The sequence below is a fragment of the Homarus americanus genome, unplaced genomic scaffold, assembly GCF_018991925.1.
Source record: "Homarus americanus isolate GMGI-L3 unplaced genomic scaffold, GMGI_Hamer_2.0 scaffold14402, whole genome shotgun sequence".
Lineage (NCBI taxonomy): Eukaryota > Metazoa > Arthropoda > Malacostraca > Decapoda > Nephropidae > Homarus > Homarus americanus.
Genome location: NW_024756348.1, coordinates 351,886 through 378,343, shown reverse-complemented (window position 1 = coordinate 378,343; position 26,458 = coordinate 351,886). Strand labels below are relative to the sequence as shown.

The window sequence follows — 26,458 nt, the reverse complement described above, 5'->3', positions numbered from 1 at the left end:
TTTGTGTGCTTGCATGTTTAAGTACAATAACTCTCTTATATCTAATCTCTAAACTTAAGAACAGTAAACAGCAGTAAGTTTAGAACGCCCGGAAAATGACAGGCTTATAACATGGAGCACTTTACCGATTAAGAACCACTCAATATATATCAACCCTGAAGATTTTTCTCAACTCATAAACAAATATACCGAATATATAAAATAATAATATCATGTCTATTTACACAGGGCAATCTACCTGAGTAATCATGTTTAACCTCTTCGTGGCACTAAAATGTCGGAAAATGTGCGTTTTTACGAGAAATCAGTAATTCGGATGTTGGCCCCGGGTCAACAGGGGAAGCCCCGTGGGGTGTGTGTGGTCACGAAACCGCACCTGGCAGTAGTCAGGTGAGTGTAATAGTGGTTTACGGTGTAACGTGTGGGGTCAACACCTGACCCACACCTTAAATTTTTAAACATGACTCAGTAAAATGTCCGGCGCCTCTAGTCGTACGCTGTTAGAAGTACAGCTACCCAGTACAGTATGTTAAGTAGAAATATCACCTGCTTCACACTGATAATGTTTGCAATGAAGGGGTTTAGTATTAAAAAAACAAACAAGATTGACCAAAATTAGGTCACACTTGAGTTGGAGAGAGAGAGAGAGAGAGATCCCTTAAGCACGAAAATCATCCATCAGTCGGTTATGAAAACACGAGAACTAGAATGACTAAAACCAACCAAAAATACACCATATTAAGATGATGTGACCAGAATGAGTCGTGAACCTTCTGGTGGTTCCAGAGCTCCGACATGTCGCTAATTACCATTCATTATTCTGGTTATGTCTCATTTTTATAAAGTAAATAAGCACAGGTAAAGGTATCGTTGTAAATTATAGACGATTATGTCTTTGTTAGTTGAATACCTGCGTTGTTTGTATACATAATTAATCAATGTAAACTTGTACGGTGATTTTACTGAATCTCTCTCTCTCTCTCTCTCTCTCGTGTTAAGTTACACCCTCATTAAGCTCACCCTCGACTAACTCTTGAGATGGTTGAGGCAGGAGAGACTGGTCAGTGTGTGTGTCGTCGCTGGCTACCTCACCAGAATTTAGTGCCCTACTTCAAGAGCTGTTACTGGGGTGTAAAAGACGAATTACCCGGGGGCGCTGAGATTAACTTTAACCCCTTGCCTTTACTTATATACATTATTATTATTATTAGGTAACCATAAAACTTTGAAACTGCTAGGACGAACTCTCTCTCTCTCTCTCTCTCTCTCTCTCTCTCTCTCTCTCTCTCTCTCTCTCATATTAACATTCACCCGTCTCCCATTCCTACACTCTTCCCCTAACACTCCCTCCCTCTGTCCTGCGTGGCAGTGAGAAGTGATACCACCCTCAGTGTCAAGACCTGACTGAATTACTCAGAATAGGCAAACTGTACTGCAAGCTTTGTCAATAAATTTGTTAAACTAAAAAAAACTCCTTCCTTCCTTCCTTCCTTTCAACTCTCTCACACTTCCCTCATCGTCTCCCTCCACTTCTCATTCCTCACTTAACTCCCTCACTACTAACATCATTTTTATCCTTCACTCCCTCACTCCTCACGACCTCCTTCACTCTCCTCCTCGCCTTATACCACACTTCTACCCTCCTGTCTCACCCCTCACTCCCTCTATCCCTCACTCCTCACCATGCTCTCTCTCCCTCACTCTCATCCTTCTCTCACCCCACACACTCACTCTCATTCCTCACTCGACTCTCCCTCACACTACCAGCAGGCGTGTGAATAAACGGGTCAGTTAACACATTTAATTTAATTCATTATGCAATTTCTGTGACACATGGATACCGACTGCGTACTCTCCACCAATGTTAGCTACTGCCGTGTTGAAGTGCCTCTGTTTAGGTATATGTGTGTGTGTGTGTGTGTGTGTGTTTTATGGTGACGCAGGGATGTTTAGCCCGTTATTAGGATAATGTTTAACTTGTTGTAATGTTCAGGAAGGTGGGTTTATTCAGTCGTTTGCTGGAGAGAGATGTTTAGGCCTGTTTGTTTTATATAGATAGATTAATGATGTTTAGGATATTGATATGTTTCATTACCTGTGCTATGTTGAATACTGATGTTTACAAAAGTTGGGTTTAAATTATATTGAAATGTCTTATGTTTACGACGGACTATTACTGATGTTTATATAATTGTTTTTATCGATGTTAACCGTAATGTTATGGCTATGTTTATGGGTTTTTACCGTGTTAGTGGTGTTTATGGAACTGTTTTGGAATGATGTTTAAATATGTGTTTTTTTTTATAAACTATGATATCAAACATTCAGGGAATTCGTAATATCTACTTATATGTTTAGAATCTTTAGATGTTATTACTTAAGAATGTTTATAATATTCAAGGATATTTTTACGCAATGTTTAGAAAAAATTGTATACAGAAAAAAATATAATGTTACCGTTAGTGTTTGTAACAAGAGTGAGTGTCATACAGAACCAAATGTTTCCCTTAAATATGTTTACTGTATCTATTGTTTACGGGCATAATATTTTACCCGACCAGTTGAACTGATTAAAATATAAAAACAATGAGAGAAGCTTGAATGTTGTGCACGACCCAGGGTGTGTACGAGTCGGGGTGTGTACGAGTCGGGGTGTGTACGAGTCGGGGTGTGTACGAGTCGGGATGTGTACGAGTCAGGGTGTGTACAGATGGGTCAGGGTGTGTACGAGTCGGGTGTGTGAGTCAGGGGTGTGTACGAGTCAGGGTGTGTACGAGTCTACCGGATGTACGAGTCGAGTGAGGATGTGTACGAGTCGGGATGTGTACGAGTCGGGGTGTGCACTAGCCGATGTATACAGAGTCGGTGTGTGCACGAGCCACAGGGGCCGCGGTATGGGGTCATAAAAGGACACGCTGTCACTCCTCACAACCAGTCTATATAAACATGGGCACAATCCGCGTCCCTGTCGTCATATACACCAGAGAGAGAGAGAGAGAGAGAGAGAGTAAAGGTGGGAAAAGAGGGGGGGAGAGAGAGGGGCAGAGGGGGGTGAGAGGGGGGAGAGGGAAATTATTCACTGTTCTTGACACTTTCAATCTCGCCTCGTGGAAAAAAGGGGATTTTTTTTAAACCATAATACAGATGCCGGGAAATCAAAGAGCTTCGCCGCATGAAAAATACATTTGGACGTTGCGTGACAATTGCCCAGCGCTGAAAGAACCTTCACTGGCATTCTTCAGTAAACATTTTGATGACAATAGTAACTCATTCGCATTCTCTCTCTCGCCTGTGATCGACGTCGTCTCAGGCCATCAGATAATCGAAACTCATACACTGTGAAAGAAATTTTTTTTTTTTTTACTGATTATACATTTAAGGTATTTTCCTGTTAGATGAATAATATTTACACTGGACAATAAAAGGGAGAGAAAAAAAGTAAGAGATATTACTTTAATCAGCGATCGAACCCCAGGCAGCTACTAAGCGAATAACGCCCAACACTTTGCTAGCCACCGTCATCGCCTCCGTCAGAACACACACACAGATTCTTCTCCCCTCGCCTCACCGATCATATGGATTTACACACTGACTACACCTACACTGTACACCATGTAAATTGATCACGTAAGCATTAGAAACCTTAGTTTGCGTCACCTGAAATTACCCACCCTAACGTTACCTGGGAGGGGAGGGGGTTAAGGTAGGGTAGAGTAGATTAGGATGGTTAATCTTCAGGTGAAATAAGTTCAGGTTGGCCTAGTCCTCATACGATTTTAAAAATAATATTGGAAACAAATCTCATTTCAATTCTGCTTAAGAAAAAATAAATAAACCGATTACGTATAATAAAACTGCTAAGATGTTAAACTTTACAAGACAAAATGCCGATATACAACACCTTACTACTAACAACATTTCCGATTTCACACGCTAAGGCTAAGGAATAATACAACCCGACCCTTGCATGTCCTATAACCTTGAGTCCGACCTTCCTTTGTGTCCCAGAATAAAATACAGCCTTAAAACGTCCCCCCTGTACCTGTGACGTCACGCTACCACCCCCCCCCCTCCTCTGCCAGGTAAAGGAACAGTCTATGTAAGGTACATTTCTATCTCCATATAATCCGTCAGGTGGGAGTTTCATATCTAAACGGACAATCGATATAATGGACTTTCATCTCTATGTTGTTCGTTAGGTGGGAGTTTCATATCTAACGGACAATCGATATAACGGACTTTCATCTCTATGTTGTTCGTTAAATAGAGGTTTCATTGTAGTCAGGTGAACCAACCAATATAGTCCAAGAGGGAAAAAAAGGGTGGGGCTGTGGTGTGAAGGGCTGTAGTGTGAAGTGAAGGGCTGTAGTGTGAAGTGAAGGGCTGTAGTGTGAAGTGAAGGGCTGCAGTGTGAAGTGAAGGTCTGTAGTGTGAAGTGAAGGTCTGTAGTGTGAAGTGAAGGGCTGTAGTGTGAAGTGAAGGGCTGTAGTGTGAAGTGAAGGTCTGTAGTGTGAAGTGAAGGGCTGTAGTGTGAAGTGAAGGGCTGTAGTGTGAAGTGAAGGTCTGTAATGTGAAGTGAAGGGCTGTAGTGTGAAGTGAAGGTCTGTAGTGTGAAGTGAAGGGCTGCAGTGTGAAGTGAAGGTCTGTAGTGTGAAGTGAAGGGCTGTAGTGTGAAGTGAAGGGCTGTAGTGTGAAGTGAAGGGCTGTAGTGTGAAGTGAACGACAGCAGTATAAGCACACGCCCACCAATAATTCCCGAGAAATGCCATAACCAAAACGCCGCCGCCACGTCAAACATTCCTCCTCCACACGACACGATGGTCAATATATCTGGTATTGACACTTCGACCACTGATAAGGAAATTGCTCAATGGTGAAAGTTATATTTTCTTTTATCGTTAAACCCACCAAATTACAGTTACTATATGTTTTTGTGTTTTTTTTTTAAATCGGTAAACCTATTAAAGTTTATATCTTATTTTATGTTTTCTTAGAATATATTGTGGGTTTTTTTTTTATCCGTCTTTATGTTTATAACTTGTATCGTCATATCTTGGAAAATGTCACAAACAGATTATTAGTTTCACTTGATAAAATTCTCCCAATATGTGAAATAGTTGGGTTAAACTTTGCCTCCTCTCTGTTGCGTGTTTCCTTCTGTTGTGTTTCCCCCAACGTTCAACACTTCAGCCAATATACTCTATCAGCCCCCTCTGTGTCATAACAAGAAAGGTATTGAATTTGGTAGAGGTCGGACGAAGATTAAAAGTCAACTCCAGACTCCAATTTCTATCAGTGTTATAGTTGGTACCTTCCATAAAGTGGATAAAAAACGTGTTGTGTATTTCCTGGCTTTACCACAAAACCCCATTACAATAAGACGAAAAACCACAGGCTCGCGTGAAGACTAACCACCGCTTACTTCTGATGAGCCAACACCCTAACACTACCTTGGGGGTAGGTTAAGTTAGTATTATTATTGTTGGGTTAAATTGGATTAAATTAAGTTAGGTTACGCTGTGTTAGGTTCGATTAAAGTTATGTTAAGTTAGGTTAGATCAGGTTAATGCTGTAATGGTTAATCTGAAGGTGAAATAAAGGTGATCCAAACCATAACGTAAACAGTGACATTGTACAGAAGCTTTCAGAGTTAACGAGTAAATTTGTTTCAGTGTACAACGTAAATTTATACAGGATTAATATTGTAATTAAACTGGTAACATGAAAAATTAATCCGGTATTAACCTTTGAAACGCTTCCTCTTAAAAGTTGAGGGTGTTTTGTGTGTTGTGTTGTGTGTGTGTTTTGTGTGTGCTCTGTGTGTGTGTGTTCTGTGTGTGTGTGTTCTGTGTGTGTGTTCTGTGTGTATGTGTTGTGTGTATGTGTTCTGTGTGTGTGTGTGTGTGTGTGTGTTCTGTGTGTGTGTGTTCTGTGTGTGTGTGTGTGTGTTCTGTGTGTGTGTGTTCTGTGTGTGTGTGTTCTGTGTGTGTGTGTGTGTGTGTGTGTGTGTGTTCTGTGTGTGTGTTCTGTGTGTGTGTGTGTGTTGTGTGTGTTGGGTTTATATCTAGAAGTGTAAGTAACAAGAGTGCAGAGGTCTTATTGCAACTATATCTTGCGCTAGTCAGGCCGCACCTCGATTATGCGGTTCAGTTCTGGTGCCCCTATTATAGAATGGATAAATTCACTAGAGTCGGTGCAGCGAAGAATGACAAAAATGATTCCGGGACTTAGAAACCTTCCATATCAGGATAGGTTAAAGAAACTTAACTTGCATTCCCTAGAAAGACGAAGAGTGCGGGGAGATATGATAGAAGTATTTAAGTGGGTGAAAGGAATCAATAAAGGGGATATAGATAAAGTTCTTATAATATCCGAGCAGGATAGGACTCGGAGCAACGGATTCAAGTTGGATAAGTTTAGGTTTAGGAGGGAGATAGGAAGAAACTGGTTCACAAATAGGGTGGTGGACGAGTGGAACAAGCTTAGCAACTTTGTAGTAAGTGCTGGAACTCTGGAAAGTTTCAAAAGGAGGCTAGATAGATTCATGGATGATAGAGAGTGGTAGTAACTCTCGACAGGAGCTGCCATGCACAGGCCAACCGGCCTATTGCAGACTCCTTATTTTCTTATGTTCTTATGTTCTTATGTGTGTGTGTGTGTGTGTGTGTGTGTGTGTGTGTGTGTGTGTGTGTGTGTGTGTGTGTGTGGTGTGTGTGTTGTGTGTGTGTGTGTTGTGTGTGTGTGGTGTGTGTGTGTGGTGTGTGTGTTCTGTGGGTGTGTGTGACTGGATTTTACGTACACGACATTTAAACAACAAACTGGATCATCAACTCGACACATGATCAAGTTATAAATGGTGATCAGTTCATAGTTGCTATTGACTGACTACGAGAAAAACGCAACATTTTATTCTAAGAACTTCACCCCGCTAAGCTACCAACCATAACCTTCATACACCTGTTTGATCCATCGATTACAAGACACCATTGGGCCCTAGACACAACCAGCAGCTGACCGACACCCTGCTCCTCCATCACCTCAGCTGCTACAGTTTGTTTTAAGACCAAACTCAACCTCCCCAAATTCACTTTTCTTACCCTGGAAATAACCTTCCAAGTTTTCAAATCGGTTAGTGATTGATTGATCGTCTTCAGACAGTGTGGGCGAATAACCTGTCTGGTGAGGACTCGCTAAGGTGATTAATTTGGGTCCTTCGAATGGAGATGGGATACCTATAGTGGCTCCCCTCCCTCCATATGTTTGTCCCTCCCTCCCTCCCTCCTAGTGCACACACTACCATAGTTAGGTCAGCTTTCACACATGATAAATATACAAAACATGTTATCCTTAACCCCCCCCCCCCAAAAAAAAATAATAAAATAAATAAATAAATAAATAAAATAAATAAATTAATAGAAAATAAATAAATAATGACGAATTTTGACATCTGGTGGTTCCGTTTATTGGTGTTTATCGTTTACATAAAAATAAAAAATTTCTCGTATCGGACCAGGTAGTGTGGTCCACACAAAAATTACTCTTGTTAAGTCTTTTCTTCACACATGAGCATCATAACAGGGAAATGAAATGTGAAAGTATGTAAAAGTGGCGTTAAATTCAGTGGTGGATGGCAGGAGGTAGAGGAGGCCAATGGAAGGAGGAGGGGGGGAGGGTGAAGAAAGTACTAGCAGTGAGAGGAGGAACATCCAGTAAGCAGGAGTGTGGCGGTGTCCAAGGGTTTACAGGGGCGTCACAACACTACAGTAGATGAAGTAGCGTGGCCGGCACAGGACTACGAACGCCGACGCTTTCCCCGACTACAATTAAGTACCCATTCACAGCTGGGTGAACTAGTGGGAGAACCAGTGACCCCGTTGTAGAGGCGGCGAGGTATGTATTCACTCAACCGCCTTACCTAAACCGCACTCCAGGCCTTAACTAGATACTATACGTTCTTTTACCCACAGTTAAGAGAGAACGTATTTAGTTAAGGTAGAGTCTCAGTGAATAAGTTTGGATGACCAGACGAAGGATATGATTTCGCGTTTTATCATCAGTCGACCAATTAGAGCAGTTCTTACATTCCCATTAATTAACGATAAATTTTTTACATAGGAACCTTAGAGAACCCGAGCCGTGATTCCTGTCAAAAGTGGAAACTACGGCGGCCTGCGTGTTGTACAGTATAAACTAATTATTGTTTTCTACTCACTTTTCAAATGTATTTCAGACGTGTGTTTCAAGTTGTTTACCATATCTCTGTATTTTGTAGAACTGAATTTCAAAATCCCTTAACTACAGGTACTTGGAAAATGCGTTTTATAATTTGTTTTATTTGGGCTGTGTGTGTGTGTGTGTGTGTGTGTGAACAGCTACTAACCCACACAACACGGCCTCATCCTTACCCCTCTCCTTCCCATCGAAACATTCACGACCCCCTCCCCACCCCTTCACATTAAAGACCCCTCCACCTCTACTCATTCACGACCCCCTCCCCACCCCTTCACATTAAAGACCCCTCCACCTCCACTCATTCACGACCCCCTCCCCACCCCTTCACATTAAAGACCCCTCCACCTACTCCAAGGGCTTCGACCGGATGAACTCACTACCATGTCATCGACCGTAACAGTCCCCCCCCCCCTCCCACAAACTACCTACTAAAAGCCTTGTTACCACCGGAGGCAAATCACAGTAAGCGGAGGGTCGTTGAGGGTCGATAGAAGAGCTCTTATGCCTCAGTACGACTTTCACGACCAGCCAGCGTTGAAGAGGGGGGGAGACCACACCACACGGCGTCCATTTTATGCCTCGCACTCTCATGATCTGACAACCCAGACGGTACAACTCCCTGATAAGTGAGTTGTACCGTCTGTCTGTCTACCACTTTTCTTCATATCGACTGCCTAAATTCCTCTGGCCAGCCCTCGTGTTGTTGGGCTGTTTTGTCACTTTTTACGCTGCCACTCAATAAATATTCTCATCGATAAATTTAATGGTCAATATTGGTTAATAAATACAGTATTGTCATCATTTTATACAATCCAATTTTTATAGATAAATGGTCATCAATATTGTTAAAAAATAAAACTAAAATACAGTATTGTCATCATTTTTATAGAGTATTGGTAAACAGATTAATTCATGCCCCGTCAACTTTGCAATGCATTTGTTGATAAACACACGAGGTGGCAGATCAATAATGGACCAATATTTATAAGTCATTCAAACATTACTATACTTTCATCAAACTGTTTTATATTGAAAGACATTCCACTCCCTTCTTGCCAAATCCTCGAGTAATATTTTTATACGTTCTATATATAATAAGTGCTTTGTAAAAAATCCTGTTCTTCACTTAGGATCTCGTAATGCCACAGAACTACGTTGTCTTGTAAATCGTCTTATAAATATTGTATCACTAACGTCATTCCCGTAGCTTTTAATAGTAGCGTAAGAAACGAAGAAATTGTATTAAACTTATTTAAAATAACACTTAAAAGTATCGGTAAAATTTCGAGTAAACAAAAATCTTCGTCAAAACTCGGTGTAAAAAAAAAAATAAATAAATAAATGGGACAAAAAACAAAGCATAAAAGATAAACAAAACAAAAATGTATAAAACTTTAAGTAAAAACCACTAAAATATTTAAAAAAATCATACTTGTGGTGCTTCTTTCCCTTTACCAACTTTTACATGTACACAGCCCGTTATAAAGTATACAGGAGATGGTGGCATAAAGGGATACAACAGCTGGTCTATAGTACACAACAGATGGTTTATAAAAAGTACACAACGACTGGCTTAAATTGGTACTAAAAAAAATTGCACAAAACAACACGTCAGGTGGCTAAAACGTCCACAATAACTGGTTAAAACTTACACAAAAGATAGCTAAAACGTACACAGTATCTGGATATGATGTACATAACAACTGACCCGTATCATCGTTGCCAACTACCGTATCAAGTTCATAAGGTCATAGAACAATTGAAAACACGACAGGGTAACTCCTCAGTAATCAATACGATGTTGCCACTGTATCGACATCACACGACCCTCTCAGGAACGACCCACCTCTATCAACCTCTTGAGACGACCCGCTTAGAAACGACCCACCAAGACATTATGGTTCCTTAGTACAACTGCTTTCTGTGCGACTCGGAAACGATACCCGATTACCGAGACGACCCGCCCTCCAATACATGTCTCCCAGACGAATCGGTGGAAGGGCTCCCTGATAAACGATTCTTAAGACGACCTGCCATCGGTTGTAGGACTCGCCTAAACGACTCTGGTGACGACCCGCGGACGAGGATCTCGCTGGAACATAATAGCGTGCAGGAATGTTAGACACTTTACAGCCGTGATAAACATGAATTATTAAGCGGACCGACCCTACCAGCCTCAACGATTGTGAGGTGTCCGACCAGGCCAACCCCTCCGACACAGTGAGCCAGGTCAACCTCTTCTGACACAGCAAGACACATTAACCTGTCCAGCCACGTCATTATCCCTGACACGGCGAGCTCTTTTATGTACCAGAACTAAGATGATAGGGGGGGGGGCAGTTTGTAGGTAGTAGGCAGCTATCAAACAGGGAGGTACACCGCCTGGGAAGATACTGGAAGCATAATGTGTTGCTAATGGTATACCCACCTGCCATAGGGCATCACGAAAATTGTTTCTCTTACTTTGACAACACAACATACAGTACAAATTGCTTCACACTCAATCTGTTTTAATTTTTCCGTTGCTGTATTCATTTATAGTGCATCCCTCCCCAGGCCCCGATGTGGGTCGGTGACCTGTGCCCTGGTGAGCTAATCCCCATGAAAAATATAAAATGTTAGGAAGTGAGAGAAAAGAGCGGTTTTTCTCTTCCCCTGGCTGACCCTGTGATTCACCCGCACGGCGCTGCCAAGCGTATGACTACCCGAAACCTTATACACAGCTAAGACCCCAGCCCAGAGGGACATATACCCACCAGAGGGGACACAAACTCCAGGACGCGTAAACTCTTTGGGACAAGTAAACTCCAGGGGGACATGAGAACTCCGGGGGGGACAATGGAACCGGGGGGGACAATGGAACTCCGGAGGGACATGTGAACTCCGGGAGGACAAGGGAACTCCTGGGGGGCATGTAAACTCTTGGGGGGGAGGGGGGGGCAAGTGAACTCCTGGGGGACATGCGAACTCCGAGGGGGGACAAGTGAACTCCTGGGGGGGACTTGTAAACTACAGGGGACACACCCACCAGGGACACGTACCCCAGTCAGCTACATTTACGCTCGACACGCCCCTATCAGCGTGTGCACATATCAACATCCTCCTGCAACTCTGCAAAACTTGAGCAAGACTTATCTAGTAGCCATGACGCCGCCGCCCCGTCCTCGCCAAGTTACTAAACATCTGGACCATTTGAGGCATGGCTGGTGGCGTCTGGCGGCCTGGCGAGCGCTGTGGATGCTTCCCCTCTCCCCCAACATGGGCCAGCAGTGAGGGGATGTGGGGACACACACACACACACACACACACACACACACACACACACACACACACACACACACACACACACACACACACACACACACACACACACACACACACACACACACACACACACACGTATAAATGAATAATGGAAAGGAAGAGAGAAAGACTGTGTGTGTGTGTGTGGTGATGAATGCCTGGTAGGGAGGGAGGGAGTCAGCTGAGGTATAAAGTAGGGTGATGGGAAAGTTTAGTGCTGTATATTGGGGTGGGAGCCGACCAGTCCGAGGTGTGGCTGGGTGATACTGGGGGCTGAATTCTCAAAGATTCGTATGTTAATGACAATTCTTTCCCCTCTGGTGCTGGGAAGGTTAAAACACATGTAACTGTCTAACTTTGCCTGCGACATTAAAAAAGACGGTGGTGAAGATGACTTTGTCCAAATTGCAGGAGACTGTCATAACTAGATGCTGTCCCTTATCCCTGACAAGTTACGAGGAAAATTTTTACCTCGGAAGCTTTAAGAATCATGGGTGGATCGAGGCTGCCCGCGCCCATAACTTTCCTTTTGGGGGATATTATGAAATACGGACACATTCTCTCGTCCGCTCCCTCTCATTGCAGTACTTACCTGGCGCCCACAGCCCGCCATTACCATCCAGCCAAGTTTTATATGCGTGTTATTGAACCAGACAATCAATAGTGCCACTTTTCTCAAATGGTCTCCAAATTGTAATGGATATTGAGCCATCTCGTCTCCCTCCCTTCCTCTCCCCCTTTCTCTCTCTTAAATAAAGTTATCGGTATACAGAATAGTTAGGGCATGTTTCTAGTTTCGTCAAAATAATATAAGTAGGAGCCTTTAGAATATACCTGAATTTAAAGTTCATACATCATATAACGAATAAACCCTAAACAAGGTTCAGAATTAGTATTCATCAAGGTATTACTTTTTTGATGTGAAAACTACGGATGAAATTAGTGCGTAAATTTGACTCGGGAGAGGAGTGGGCAGCAACTTACTTCCCAGTTACAAGGTTTTCAACGAGTTAATACGAGTTGGTGGCGGAGATAATGAGCCCCTGGCAGCACCCACACCTTCCCTCATCTACCAGAGTGCACCTGGTCGTTGCCAGAGTCCTTCTTAATGCTTAATTGCTTTCCCACTTTCTTAACTTGGAAAATTTTCCTCCGTCCGGCACCAAAAACTTGTCTTCCAACTATCATGCTTAATATTAATTTGACTAATTATCAAACCTACACTCACCACCTCGCCTTCCTCCAACCCTGATGGTATGTTGAGAAGGCTCAGGTGCTGATGACTCACTCTCTCCTGCACCTCCTTGATGACGAGTAAAGGTCCTGCTGACGCTATACTGAGAAGCAGAAACAGAGACTAATCTCAGTAGAAGGTTTTAATAATTCTTCATGGGTGGTCTCCCTTGATAAATTATTCAAACAAGCAGTAGAATAGATCGCCGATTGTCATATTGGCCACCAACCACTGTCTCCCACACTTCTTCCTAACTCATCAATTGACCTAATTGATGCAAGGTGGACTTCCAGCTTTCTCCTTGTCCTATTTAATTAACATTTGCACATCAACGTTTTTAGTATTATAGGTACTATTGTTTTTGTTGTTGTTTTGTTGTTGTTTTTTGTGAGGGGAAGATCAGGCACTTGGGAGACCTTTCTTAACAGGTACACGGAGATGGTGATGCCGAAAACACTGAGGGTGTTGAAGGCCGTTTATCTTCAGGAAAATTTTTGAAAAATACTTGAAAATAAAATTAGTATGGAAAATACACATTAATGAAAGAAACTATATATGACTGAAAGTTAAGTTTGTGGTGTGTGTATGTGTATAAACATATGCATAAGAGTTTAGGTGTGGGTGCAGAGGGTCACCTGCATTGTAACAAGGTGTCTAGTGAGCTAACGACAGGTGTGCACATAGGTATGGAGCGGAGGAGCACCTGTGGTCTCGGCGAAGGTGGAGGCGTCGCTGCAGAGGCTGGGAGTCAACAGCACCGGCAGCCGCTACGCCCCAACAAACTTCCTCCTCTTTGACAACGGCAACGGGGGTGAGTCAGACCATCCAGGCGTTCTTTTGTTCTGCCACCTCATTAACTTTGTCCTACCACCTCATTAACTATCTTTACCTCGAATCCTTCATCGGACACGTCAATCCTCCATGTTAAACAATGTACCAACCCTCCATAGTACACACTGTACCAACCCTCCATAGTACACACTGTACCAACCCTCCATAGTACACACTGTACCAACCCTCCGTGGTAACCTTCCATGTTAGCTGCATCTTATCTCGACTTATATTTATTTCTTTATTCATGAACCACACGTACGACGAACTCCAGGGCCGCGCTAGATCAGGACAAGCGACAAACCCCTCCCCCCTCACCCCACCCCCTCCTCCTCTCTCTCACCCTATCCCCTCTAACCCTACACTACCACCTCCCTCACCCCCCACCCCCCCATCTCCCGGACAATGAGAGGATGGACAGCACCTCACCCAAGTGTGTGTAGACTCTGTAATCACCTTAACGGCAGAGCTAGGAGTGTTTGGCCCCGTAATGGTGACCCTGTGTACACACTGCTGGTGGCCCTGTAGGTACACTGATGGTGACCGTGTGCACACACTGATGGAGGCCCTATATGTACACTGATGATGGTCCCGTGTACACACTCGTTTTGCACCCATGTACACACTGGCCGTTGACCCATGCACATCTGACCATGGACCCGTGTACACAATGGCCGTGGCCCCACATTGGACGTGGATCAGTGTACACAATGGCCATGGCCCGGTGTACACAATGGCCATGGCCCGGTGTACACAATGGCCGTGGCCTCGTGTACACACTGGACGTGTCCCCATGTAACTACTGTACATACTGATCATGAACCCGTGTACACACTGGACGTGACACCCTGTACATGCCACAGTCACGTGTGTACATGTGTGACTAATGGCGGTGTTTATTAATGGTCACAGAAGATCCAGGATGATCCAAGAGAAATTTTCATTAATTTAAATAATGAACAAAACTAAATTCCCGCGGCTCTACCTTTATGAATATGTAGAGGCCAAGTGCTTATGTATGAGACAAAAAACAACAACAGTGAAGCCCGGAATAATATCAAAGCATTCCTGTTTACTTTTACTCCAGGAATTAAATCCTCAGTTAACCAGGAATATTCCCATTGTATACATATTCACTTGTATATACAGGTACCGTACATATTCTTGTCATATATTCTCGAAAGTATATTCATCTCGTATTCAGAAAACAATCTCTCACTTTTTATCTTCATATATTCTTGTAACTCTCTCTCACGTCTTCTTATAATACAATCTCTCTCTCTCTCTCTCTCTCTCTCTCTCTCTCTCTCTCTCTCTCTCCATAGAAGCATCCCTCGTGTCTCTTCATTTGGGGTCTTTGTATACTATGATAGAAGACATAATGGGGGAAATGTACAGTAAGATTAAACAAATAACCACAAAAAAGGAAGTAAATTGGGTGGGACTATTAAAAACAGAGACAATACGATTTTTTTTTTTGGAGGCAGAAGTAAAAGAAAGATTGGCCGAGTATGTAGAGTACGATGGTAAGACACGAAAAGTAAATAAGATAATATATCAATTCTGGAATCAGAAGTTGAGGCAGCTGTGAGCAAAATGAAAAATGGTAAAGCTTGTGGGGTTGATGAGCTTCCAGCAGAAGTAATAAAACAAATGTGAAAGAATGGGATAATATGTTTGACTAAGATATGTAATTCCATGTACTTCAGAGGAGACCTTCCCAGTTATTTAAAAAAAAAGTCAGGATTTGTATTATCACCTAAAAAGCCAGGAGCCTTAGAGTGCTCCCAGTTTAGAACAATTAGCTGAAGTCATGCCTGCAAAGTTTTATTAAACATAATTTTCAGAAGAATAAAAATTTAAATACACAGTGAGTTATCTGATGATCAAAATGAATTTATAAAATAAGAGGGAACTAGAGAAGGTGTATTTGGTTTGAGAATTTTGCGTGAAAGGGCCTTTAGAGGCGCAAATAAAAATGTATGTCTGCTTTCTTGATTCTGAAAAAGCTTTTGATAAGTTAAAACACAATAAACTTATAGAAGTCTTGGGAAAAATAGGCACTAATGAAGATCCTATAATAATATTTTTTTATTGGCAACAGGAGGCTGCAGTGTCAGTAAATAATGAACTTACTAATTGGTTAAAAGTTATACAGGGAGTAAGACAAGGCTGTGTTCTATCTCCAATATTTTTTAATCTATATTCAGAATTCTATATGAGATAATTTACAAGCACCAATGAAGGAATAAATTTTATTGGTAAAGTAATGTCTAATACCTGTATACTGTACTGTGCGCTATGCAGATGATACTGCTCTTAATCACGAATAGTGAAGAGGCGTTACAAAAACTGGTTCACAGATTAATGAAAAAGGTGAAGAAATTTGTTTAAGAGTTAATGCTGTGAAGACGAGTAATAATGTTCCAAATTGAAAATAAATCCTAAAATGAAAATTGTGGTAGGCAACAGGGAACTTAGCAAGTGGAAAATTGTGTGTATTTGGGAAGTAACAACATTTAATAAATTAAAAGACACAATAAAAGAGGACATTAACTTCAGTTTGAGAAAAAACCTCCTAAAAGGCTAAACAGTATCAGGACTGTTGTATGGTTCAGAAGCGTGGACACTTTCAGCAGACACCAGAAAGAGAGCGGAGGTGGTTGAAATGTGGTGTTATAGGTGAATGTTAAAAATAAGTTACACTGACAGGAAAACTTCAGGAGAAATACTTGAAAAGAACAGAACAAAAAATTAGGTACTTTGGTCATATAACTTGGGATGAGTGGTTGACAACAGAAATATTTATGGGTAGAGACTGGGATGGATGAATTAAATAAAAAACTGACTCCGCAGAGATATAAAATTTTGGAGAATTGGTAAAAACAGCCCGAAACGTTACGAATGGAGGACTGTGGTCACCAACGTTAAGAATATTGTGAATATGGTTTATCGCGACTCCCTTCTTCACTTTATGTTCTCCATCTGTTTCTCTAAGTAACACGTGCTCTTTATTCTCATTCTCCTCTTTACCCTTTCAATTTCACACACACTACGTTTCACTTTCTCTTCGTCGTACTCTTCTGTTCTTTGCCTTCTTTCCTTCACACACTACGCTGCACACACTCCTCTGCATTCTCTTTTCTTTGGCCTCTCTCCTTTGCACTCTTCTTCATACATTCTCCTTTGCAATCTTCTCTTCTTCGGCCGCTATCCTCTTTTCTCACTCTTTCTTTATTCTCTTATCACTCTCTTTTTAAACCTTAAATCTGTTTGTCTTTCTTCGTCAGCATCTTAACACATCTATCTCCCAGCACCTGCCTCTAGAGCAGCCCTCGTGCACCTGTCTTTAGAGAAGCTCATACACACGTGGCTTAAATCCCATCCCAGATGCTCGCGAGAGTTAGATCAATTAAGGTTATTTACCACAGATTCTGACCTGACACGCAACGACGGTGTTTACTCCCGCTACCTGCCGCCCATCGAGGCCCCGGCAGCCAGGTACATCCTCACTGTCTCCCTCACCGATAACTCCGGCTCCGCCCAGATCGTCATCTCCACCCACACCCCCATCGCCCCACGCCCGCGCCTCTTCTCTGGCAGCCACTTACCCTACTCGGGACACGTGGGCACCGTGGGCGCCCACTATACACGCACCCACACCTACAACCCAGGTAAGTGTCGAGCGCAATATACACCGAGGAGTTCTTAAGAGTCATTAGTGAAAACTTTTTATTTTTGAAGTTTATCTGACAATGATTTTTAACACCATAGACACATGTCTGTGTGTGTGAGCCTAAGCTTTAGTAGCCTGCATGTGTGAATTACAGGTTTTCCTAGTAGTTTGAGCCAAGTTTTCCAAGCTTGTTATGTGCTAGCCACAAGTTTACCTAATCTATATACTATATGTGTGGGTAACGGGTTTCCTTAGTCTGTATATGCGAGATGTTTTTCTGTCCTTTTTATGGGAGTCGGCGGGTTTTTTTTTTTTTTTTGCGTGCGTCAGCTACAGGTTTGTGTTATCTATGTGTCAACCACAGATTCACCTCTCCTTTATGTTAGTCTAGGTCTTCCTGGCATGTATGTGGTGACACTGGTTGCTAACGCCATCATCCTCTACAGCGTGGCCTCGGTGCTGCGGGTCGGTGGTGCCCTACACGACGGGCCGCCCCACGGGTCAGCTCTATCGCACCATCACCGTGGGCGTGTTGGACCTGGATGGCGGCCTGCACTCCCTCGCCCACATCCCGCCTTCCCGCATCGCTGACTTGAGGGCCGAGATCAACGGAGCAGCCCAACAGGTGACCTTCTACTGGACAGCTCCCGGGGACCGTCGAGACCACGGCACAGGTGAGGCAACTGAAGCACTGTGATGTTTTTTTTTTATCAATACTTTTATTTTAATCCATTGCCTGCTGTGGTCACCTATGTGGGCTCTGTGCACACTGCCTTCTGTGGTCACCTGTCTGGGCTTTGTGCACACTGCCTTCTAGGGGTCACCTGTCAGGGCTCTGTGCACACTGCCTTCTAGGGGTCACCTGTCAGGGTTCTGTGCACACTGCCTTCTGTGGTCACCTGTCTGGGCTCTGTGCACACTGCCTTCTAGGGGTCACCTGTCAGGGCTCTGTGCACAGTGCCTGCTGGGGTCACCTGTCTGAGAACACTGCATGTGCCGCTATTATACCAGAGTCAAATACAAACATTACACGCAGTGTCCACCGGTTACGGCTCAATACACACAGTACACTGTTGGCAGTAATACAGCTCTCCCCTTATCGGGGTCTGTGCCAACAGTAAGACCCGCGAGAAAAGACAAGAAATGTGCACAGACTCGATTCCAAGATCCGCTCGTTTCAGACGGCTCGGAGGTCTGAGGCGCCATCACCTGGAAACTCCAGACGTAGAGTGGAATTACTTGTATTGTTGGCAGGGAGCGGCGGAGAGCGTTTCACCGCCCAGCCCCGGGAATTACCTTCGACACGAGACTGATACCACCGAGACACTGCGTCAGCGCACGACAGCAGGGCCGCCTCCCCAACTCACAAACCTGATTATTCCCACAACCTTTCTGGCAAAATACATCTCCTGTGTGTTGCGCTATGAATAAATTCTGGTGTTTTCAAGAAAATCTTCCCCAATTGTTCCTAGCCGACAGTTTGAGTTAACTTGTAATGCTGCAACATTTTAATATTGTAGATATCTTGAAAGTTGTTGCAACACCGTGAAGTTCAAACACCCCCACTACAATTAACCTGACCTACCTGTGTGGTGTTCAGTTCGACTTAATAGCTGCAGTGGTGCGTAGTTTTGTGTATTATTAATTTGTTTACAACTTTTATATTCATTCTAACTCCCGTACTGTCGCCACCTCTCCTCTGACGTACCCCTCACAGTAAAATGTCATGACGTCACTTGGTAATCATCACCACCGTGACCTCATGATTATCACCGTGTGTGTGTGTGTGTGTGTGTGTGTAATTCATATATATCCAGTCACCTGACCTTTATGAGAACGATTTAACTTCTTCAAAATGATGACTTAATTCACCGCACCCCGGGGGGAAGGGGGTCGTCATGTATTCTCATGGTCTTCGGGGGATTAGGTCATCGTCCTTAAGGGGGTAATCATCGCTCTTAAGGGCTAAATCATCGTCCTCAAGGGTTGAGTCATCGTCCTTAAAGGGTTCATTCATCGTCCTCAAGAGGTTAAGTGATCGTCCTCAAGAGTTAATTTACAGCCCCTTAAAAGTAATTTCCTTTTATTAAGAAAGTGAAAGCAGAGTTCATTTAGGCCAGAGCTTGGAGAGTGTCAGGAGGGCGACGCGGCTTTATACATCTTCGGTGGTTTCAGACTTTATCCTTCTCTAACTTGAGTTAGTTTTCTTTGACACAAGTTACGCTGAATTTATCCGTCCATAGTAATAATTTAGCTAGACATTAAAAACATGAATTTGGAAAATGGAAGTGATAATGTATAACAGGATTAATTATAAACGCTGAAAATAATGTTTCAAACATCCAACGTTTGAGAGTATCACACTGATGAATGTTATTTATCCAACCATATTCAAAGCCATATATTTCATTACACAGTTGGGGAAAGCATAAACAATTTAGCATCATACTCGTCTCATCTCTGTACTTTCTATTAAATTACACCATTAACATCTAGCAGCACTAACTTGTCCCTGGTCCTCTGCCCACAGCCATGCAGTATGAAGTGGTGTACTCCAAGGTCGCTGCCGACACAGGTCGAGGCACAGGTGAGACAGCCTCCGAGTGGACCACGCCCAACCGGGTTGGAATCGCCTCGGTCCACACCGTACGCTGGGGACGTCATGACGGTGTCTACTATGTCGCCATACGCGCCGTAAGCAGGACAGGGGTGCGGGGGCCTTGGTCCAATACTGCTGAAGTCTTCATGCCACACGCGCCCACCACCACTGAGATCAACACCCGCGGCTCCACCCAGGGCGGCGCGGTGGGCGGCACGGTGGGCGAACTGGGCGTCACCACCCCTCAGCCCAATCCTCTCTCCACTCGTAACATCCTGGCTATTGTCGGTGTGGCCTGTGGCATTCTGGTAGTCATCCTGATCATGGCCGTGTACTATTTACTGGTAGTGACGCGACGTAGACGTCACCACCAGGAGAAGAAGGCCATAGAGGTGCTGGAGCCAGTAGCTACCACCACTCCCGGCGGTTGCGACACTGACAGCGAGACAGATTCCATTACCAAGCCTCCACCTCCACCTGAGGCCATGGTGGTAGGCGAGGCAGAGGTGACGGGGAAGAGAGCTATGAGCCCAATACAGTCATGGCCGGCCTCTACCCTCCTGGCCGAGCATGAAAGACGTCACCCCCACGATGCTCCTGATGGAGGTGAGGGTGGGGAACTGGCCCTGCATCAGCCTGACCTTGGCGTGCCCTACATGCCCACGGTCCACCCAGCGCCCCCGCACCCCTTTTACTACCACACTCCCAACGGACACTACATTGAGGACAATCTCCCCATGGACAGCGGATCCATGATATCTACCCAACCCTCAGAATCCCTCCCCGTCTACAAAGTCGACTCCAACACCAGCGACAACCTACGACAGGCGCCTTCCTCCGTCTCAGCCACTCCTGTCTCCTGGGAAGGTGGGCGGCGGTCGGGGCCCATGAAAGTGCCCCCGCCAACCCCCCCGAAACCCACTCTCTCCGCCCACCTCACGTTGGGTGGGGTGGCAGCCACGCCTATGGGGGCAGAGAGGAAGCGCAGGAACGTGACCCAGGTGTGAGGCGTTGGCCGCACCAAACAAACATGGCTCGTGGCTCATCAAGAATCAAGCTTACACGCCCACATTCCTTCCTACAGCAGGAATGAAAGTTGAATATCAAATTATGTGTATCCATGAGGACACAGGGCCTTCCCGGGTGTGTGTTCACGACCCAGGGAAGATACAAGCTAGCCAAGCCCCATAGCCCCCCATACCCTGATGAGGGGCCCTTGATGCGGCAAGCGTCTTTGCCTTCTGAACTACTGCGAGTGTGACTTACATGTCAATTACAAACTACAATAGTGGATATTACTTTCTAAATTGTGTGATTACCCAAAGCATACTACAACAAGAAACAGGAATCGTAACTCTTGGAAACAGAAAGCTTCACTTGGTGCTGACAGTGGAACAAGAAGTAGTCTCCTTACGCGTATATGAATTGTTGCTTTCATATCAGTAGAATAATAGTATGCACTCGGAAAATAGCAGCAAGCAGATTCTTTTCGTGTAGTGGGTAATGATACAAGACTGGGTTCTTTTGTGTCTTTGTCGGACAATGTGTTATATTGTTCACGGTCGTAATTCCGTTGAAATAAGAGTCGTTGGGGTCTCTCTATATCCCAAGACATAGCTCACAAGAAAGGGAGAGTCTGGTGTTATCATTTGTAAACTCGGAATTTTTCTTCATTTCGTAAAAAAACAGATGGAGGTGGACTACAAGGTGGACGCCATCTACCAACAATGTGACTAAGTGCTGTCTGTGAAAGAGATAGTAGTGTCATATACTTAGGTTTTCATAGATTATCTCATTCGGAGTAATAGAGTGGAGTGCATTGTACAAGGTGTTATGTCCCTGTTAAGACAACCTCACACATTGAAGTCATGGCAAAAAGTAAAAAGGTGAATTTACTTGAAATAATTTGTGTTCCAAAAATGAAGAACCTTTGGTTTAGTTTTTTATCCATTCACAATTAGGATTACAAATTTGTGTATGGGGTGTGTGTGTGTGTGTGTGTGTGTTTGAGTGCTTTTTTATTATTATTATTTTGTGTGTTTGTGTGTCAAGTGAGGACCAGAGGTGACGTCTGACAGGGGAGGGAGGGGGGTTAATAGTCCTTAATCCCAACCTGACCACTACAGTTGTAAAGCTTTGGTCTTTGTTGTGCTTCACGCTTTGTGTACAGCGAAGCACACCACATACCAACAGGCTTCACTTTGTCGGATCCAATTTTTTTATTCTATAAATATTAGCTGTGGAGTGTTTGTATATCTGTATTAGCTTATCAGTGTTGGAGGGGCAGTGGTGTTGCATGCCCCCAGTGTGTTGGCAGGGCAATGGTGTTGCATGCCCCCAGTGTGTTGGCAGGGCAGTGGTGTTGCATGCCCTCAGCATTTGCAGGGTAGTGGTGTTGCATGCCTTTAATATTGGCAGGGGAGTGGTGTTATATGCCCTCAGTATTGGCAGGGCAGTGGTGTTGTATGCCCTCAGTCTTTGTAGGGCAGTGGTGTTGTATGCCCTTAGTGTTGGCAGGGCAATGGTGTGGTGTTGTATATACATTTAGTGTTGGCAGGGCAGTGGTGTTGCCTGCCCTCAGAGCTCTTGAGGGTAGAGGTGTTGCATGCCCTCAGTGTTCTTGAGGGCAGCGATGTTGCATGCTCTTAGTGTTGGCAGGGCAGTGGTGTTGCATGCCCTCAGTGTCGTAATGTGTGCCACCTTCAGCCAGGATCTGTAACTCGCTGCCACTTGCAACATTCTCATACTTAATATCAAGATGTACACTTCGTCGTCCAACTGGGAACTATCTGCACATATTACTCAATAATGTATTTATAGTTGCACCTTTTTTTGTATATGATGTACATAGAAGTTTTGTGCCAAATTTCATGTAGGCCATGTCTATTTTTGTACTTGTGATACCGAGGCATGAGGAAGCAGGTTGAACTAGACGCTGCAGAGGTCACCTGGACATTATGGTGTTCTCTCCCTGACAGACAGACACTTGAGTGACACTTCGTCATGACCAAAGTTCATGTGTTTTGTGTGAGTTCGAGAAATGAGTGTGTGTAAGTTTCTTTGTGTGCGAGAGTCATCTTTTGATCTCCGAATGGAAGGCAATTAATTTAGTAGCTATTAGATGTTCGCACACTGCTTGAGGTGAACAGTTTCCGAGTGGCAGCTTCTGCAAGACGAGGAGGAGGAGGTTCTTGAAAAATGTCTTCAGCCGTACTTGGACACTAAAAGTGGTAAGTTATACTGTACTCGGGAGCCTGGAACGTGTAATGGAGGAGATCCCACGGCGGTGAAGAGTCTTCTTGTGGAAGTTTCCAAACATGAAGACGAAGGAACGGCAGGATGCCACTACTAAGTGTGTGCGGCGTCACTGATGTCGCTGCCACATGCAGGTCTATTTGTGTGTGTGTGTGTGTGTGTGTGTCTGAGCACCGCTTCTCAGGCACTGTGTGGGACAGTACCTGTTCCTGGCATGGATTTTGTGACCACTGTTTCCATGAACTTTATAAATATAGTAGACATTTATAGATGAGCTGCTTCAGTGAAAAAAGACCACTGTTTACATAAGCCTACATGCACTCTAGTGAAGTGATAATTCAACAGTTAGTGACGATTTATCCGAATAGGAAAATACAGGGAATAACACTGGCTGGTTTAATTTTTTGATAATACGTAACTTTCGATAATGTTTGTAAAGAAGTGGAGTTAGCTCACCTGTCACTACAAACTTACTCCTTAAAAATTAACCCTCAAAAGTATAGCTGATAAAGCGCAACTCTCATACCTCTATAACAGGTAAATTAAATATCCTTCTTTTCAACAACTTAAAAATATATAATTTCTCTAGTTCACTAGGAATGCAGTAGTCACCTGTGTCATAAGTTCCTCTGACAGGTGAGCTTGTTAATTTGCTTTACTGCCGCACCTCGACTCCAAACCGAGGTGAGCACTGACGACCCCGACTCTGTGCTCAACACCTGCTGACCTAAACTTCTCAGTGTCTCGTGTTCAATAATGCTCATGCCCCCACCCTGGCCCCGCTCCACCCCGCTCCCACCCCACCCTGTCTGCCCCAATACCGCTGTCACGTGTACCCCCCTCCCTCTGTATCCCCCGTCTAGCCCACACCCTCCTCAGATTGTTCCTCCTGCTGCCCCTTGTTATTGGCACCTGCCAGTGGTGTTCCCTCCCCACCGCTGACACCACCACGTCCAGACTCACTCAGCTCGAGCAAAATAAGTCATTACAATAAATATTCCGTGATATATATATATATATATATATATATATATATATATATATATATATATATATATATATATATATATATATATATATATATATATATATATATAAAATACTAAAACCACCTATATAAAGCTCACGTCGAACTGAGTCGTGTCTGTTCGTTGTGAAAGATTATTTTTATTTTCGTTATACAGGAACGCATATCAACCCGCTTTAGCACTTACGTAATGCTGTACGATAATCATTATTGTGTAAGTCTGCACATTTATGTTTTAGAGATTAAGAGATCCACTAGGCGGAGAAAGAAGGGAGTAGGTATGGTGAACAGAGACAGCTGTGTGAGGGACGTCATCAGGCCCTGGAGAGGAAACGTATGATACGCCAGCTATATGAAAGGTGTGGATCACCCCGTCCATGTTACTGTACTGTTACTTACAGTGTTCTACAGATTAAGGCAGCAACACTTGATTTAATAAGACATAATGGTTTCTGTTTTGTACTCTTGGGTCGCGCCCCGTCAGAGCACCATCCAGAGCAGCTACAACACACATACTATATTGGCTGAACAGATACCCGGTATTTTCCATTTAAATACACAAACTTATAATTATATCCTAAACCTTTACCCAATAATGTCAATAAACGTAACATGTATGGAAGAACTTAACCTCAAAGAAATCGAATGTCCAGGTGTAAAGGCTATGACAACGTGAGCTGTGTTCTGCTGCTCGATGGTTCCCTGTGAGGCTCGACCCCGGGCATGGCTGGGGTCCTCAAGTGTGGCCAGCCAGCCATGTCCTCTGATAGGTTACGCAGGTTCACTTCTCCTGGCTACGTCCTCCTCGCTTGACTCACCAGCCTCCCTAATAACCATTTTTTTACGAGATAATGTTCGCCGATAACCATGTACTATGGTGGGCTTCGGACCTGCATGCTGGGACCACTACAAATCTCGCTCACTGAATGCCTGGTGGTTGCCTGGTCCGCGGCCCTCGATACTATTACCGGCTTTGAGGGTGAACTCGGAAGCAACCACAGTACACAGTTTGTTCACAGCATCGACCAACAAGCTATTATTGAGCTTTATAATCGAACGATGATAAATTTAACAGGATATTAGCAGTTTCTGGAGAACACTTCCACCTGGGGCACGTGAAATACCCCCCTAGAGGGTATGTAACATTGTATACGGCTGAGTGATACAAGCGCATCAATGGGACTCAGCCAGACCAAGTGAAGGACTAGAGTGTGTCTCGTTGTGTGATGGTTATTGTAAACTTGTTTGTTACGAAGCCACTGTGATTTATGTAGTTTATGATTACTCTTTAGATATTTATATGAACATTATTGTCACGATTTCCTCCTTTTTTAATTTATCTAGTCGTGGGATTCATACATCATTGTCCCTGTGTACAGATCTCCAAATAAAAAGACTCATTGAACTGGATCTTTATTTCTACCCCCACTGATACTACTGAGACACGCGTATGTTTGTGTTTTATACGAGGCATCACACTCACTCCTGAAAACCACACCAACTTCACTCAACACCAGGCAGTTACAGTCACGAACCAAACAAACTTCCTTTACACACCAAAAACTACGAACTGCTTTTCTACCCAAAGATGGCGCTGTAGCATCTCACTTGGATTCAGTGCAGTAGTGTCAAACAGGAGTGTAAAGAAAAATTAGATCGTGACTATAACCTGTAAGAGCTGGGTTGGATATCAGAATTGTTTCATCTTTTCCCCAGTGGAATATAAACTCCGCTCACGTATAGGGTACAACACAGTTTCTGCCCACGGTATGTAAGCACTGACGGCTGAATCATTCTCTACTAGCTGCCATGTGTGTCACTCTTAATGTTTCCTTAACACAGGACACGAGAGAAAATAATGGACTTAAGAAACCATCCATTCTCAACACACTACACCGCCGCCACCGAGCGAAACACACTCGTAAAACTTCACCAAAAATGTCAAGTCTTGGAAAAAGATACAGTGGGGAGAAATCATGTTGAGCGAACAAGAAGACGCTTTAAAGGAAACGACCTCAAAAGACCGGGATGAAGACTCTGGTTGGAAAGTTTGAGACTCAAATGGCAGCTGTCTCGGGCGGCACGGGACGTCCCCTCCCTCCCTCCCTCACCCGCAGGTAAGAAGAGAAAACTCCTCTCTAAAGATTCAGGTAAGAAGAGTAAACTTCTCTCTACAGACCCAAGTAACAAAGAGCCAACCACTCCTCTCTACAGTTATATAATAAGCTTACTGGCCACTACACATCATTAATCTCCACATAACTCTTCCTAAGTATTACCATTTCCATAACCACTGATCCG

At 43.8% G+C, this 26,458-nt stretch overlaps 1 protein-coding gene across 1 annotated transcript in view; it reads left to right on the top strand.

The window, feature by feature from the left end:
• The window catches only part of LOC121856761 (calcium-activated chloride channel regulator 2-like), a gene marked incomplete at its 5' end in the record, with an annotated part of 44,238 nt that extends 18,676 nt beyond the window's left edge, over positions 1-25,562 (top strand). Inside the window, 4 exon segments of the mRNA XM_042352451.1 lie at positions 13,454-13,580; positions 17,032-17,274; positions 17,723-17,950; positions 19,807-25,562. Coding sequence (XP_042208385.1) covers positions 13,454-13,580; positions 17,032-17,274; positions 17,723-17,950; positions 19,807-20,882 — 1,674 coding nt within the window.
• Positions 25,563-26,458: the final 896 nt, after the last annotated feature.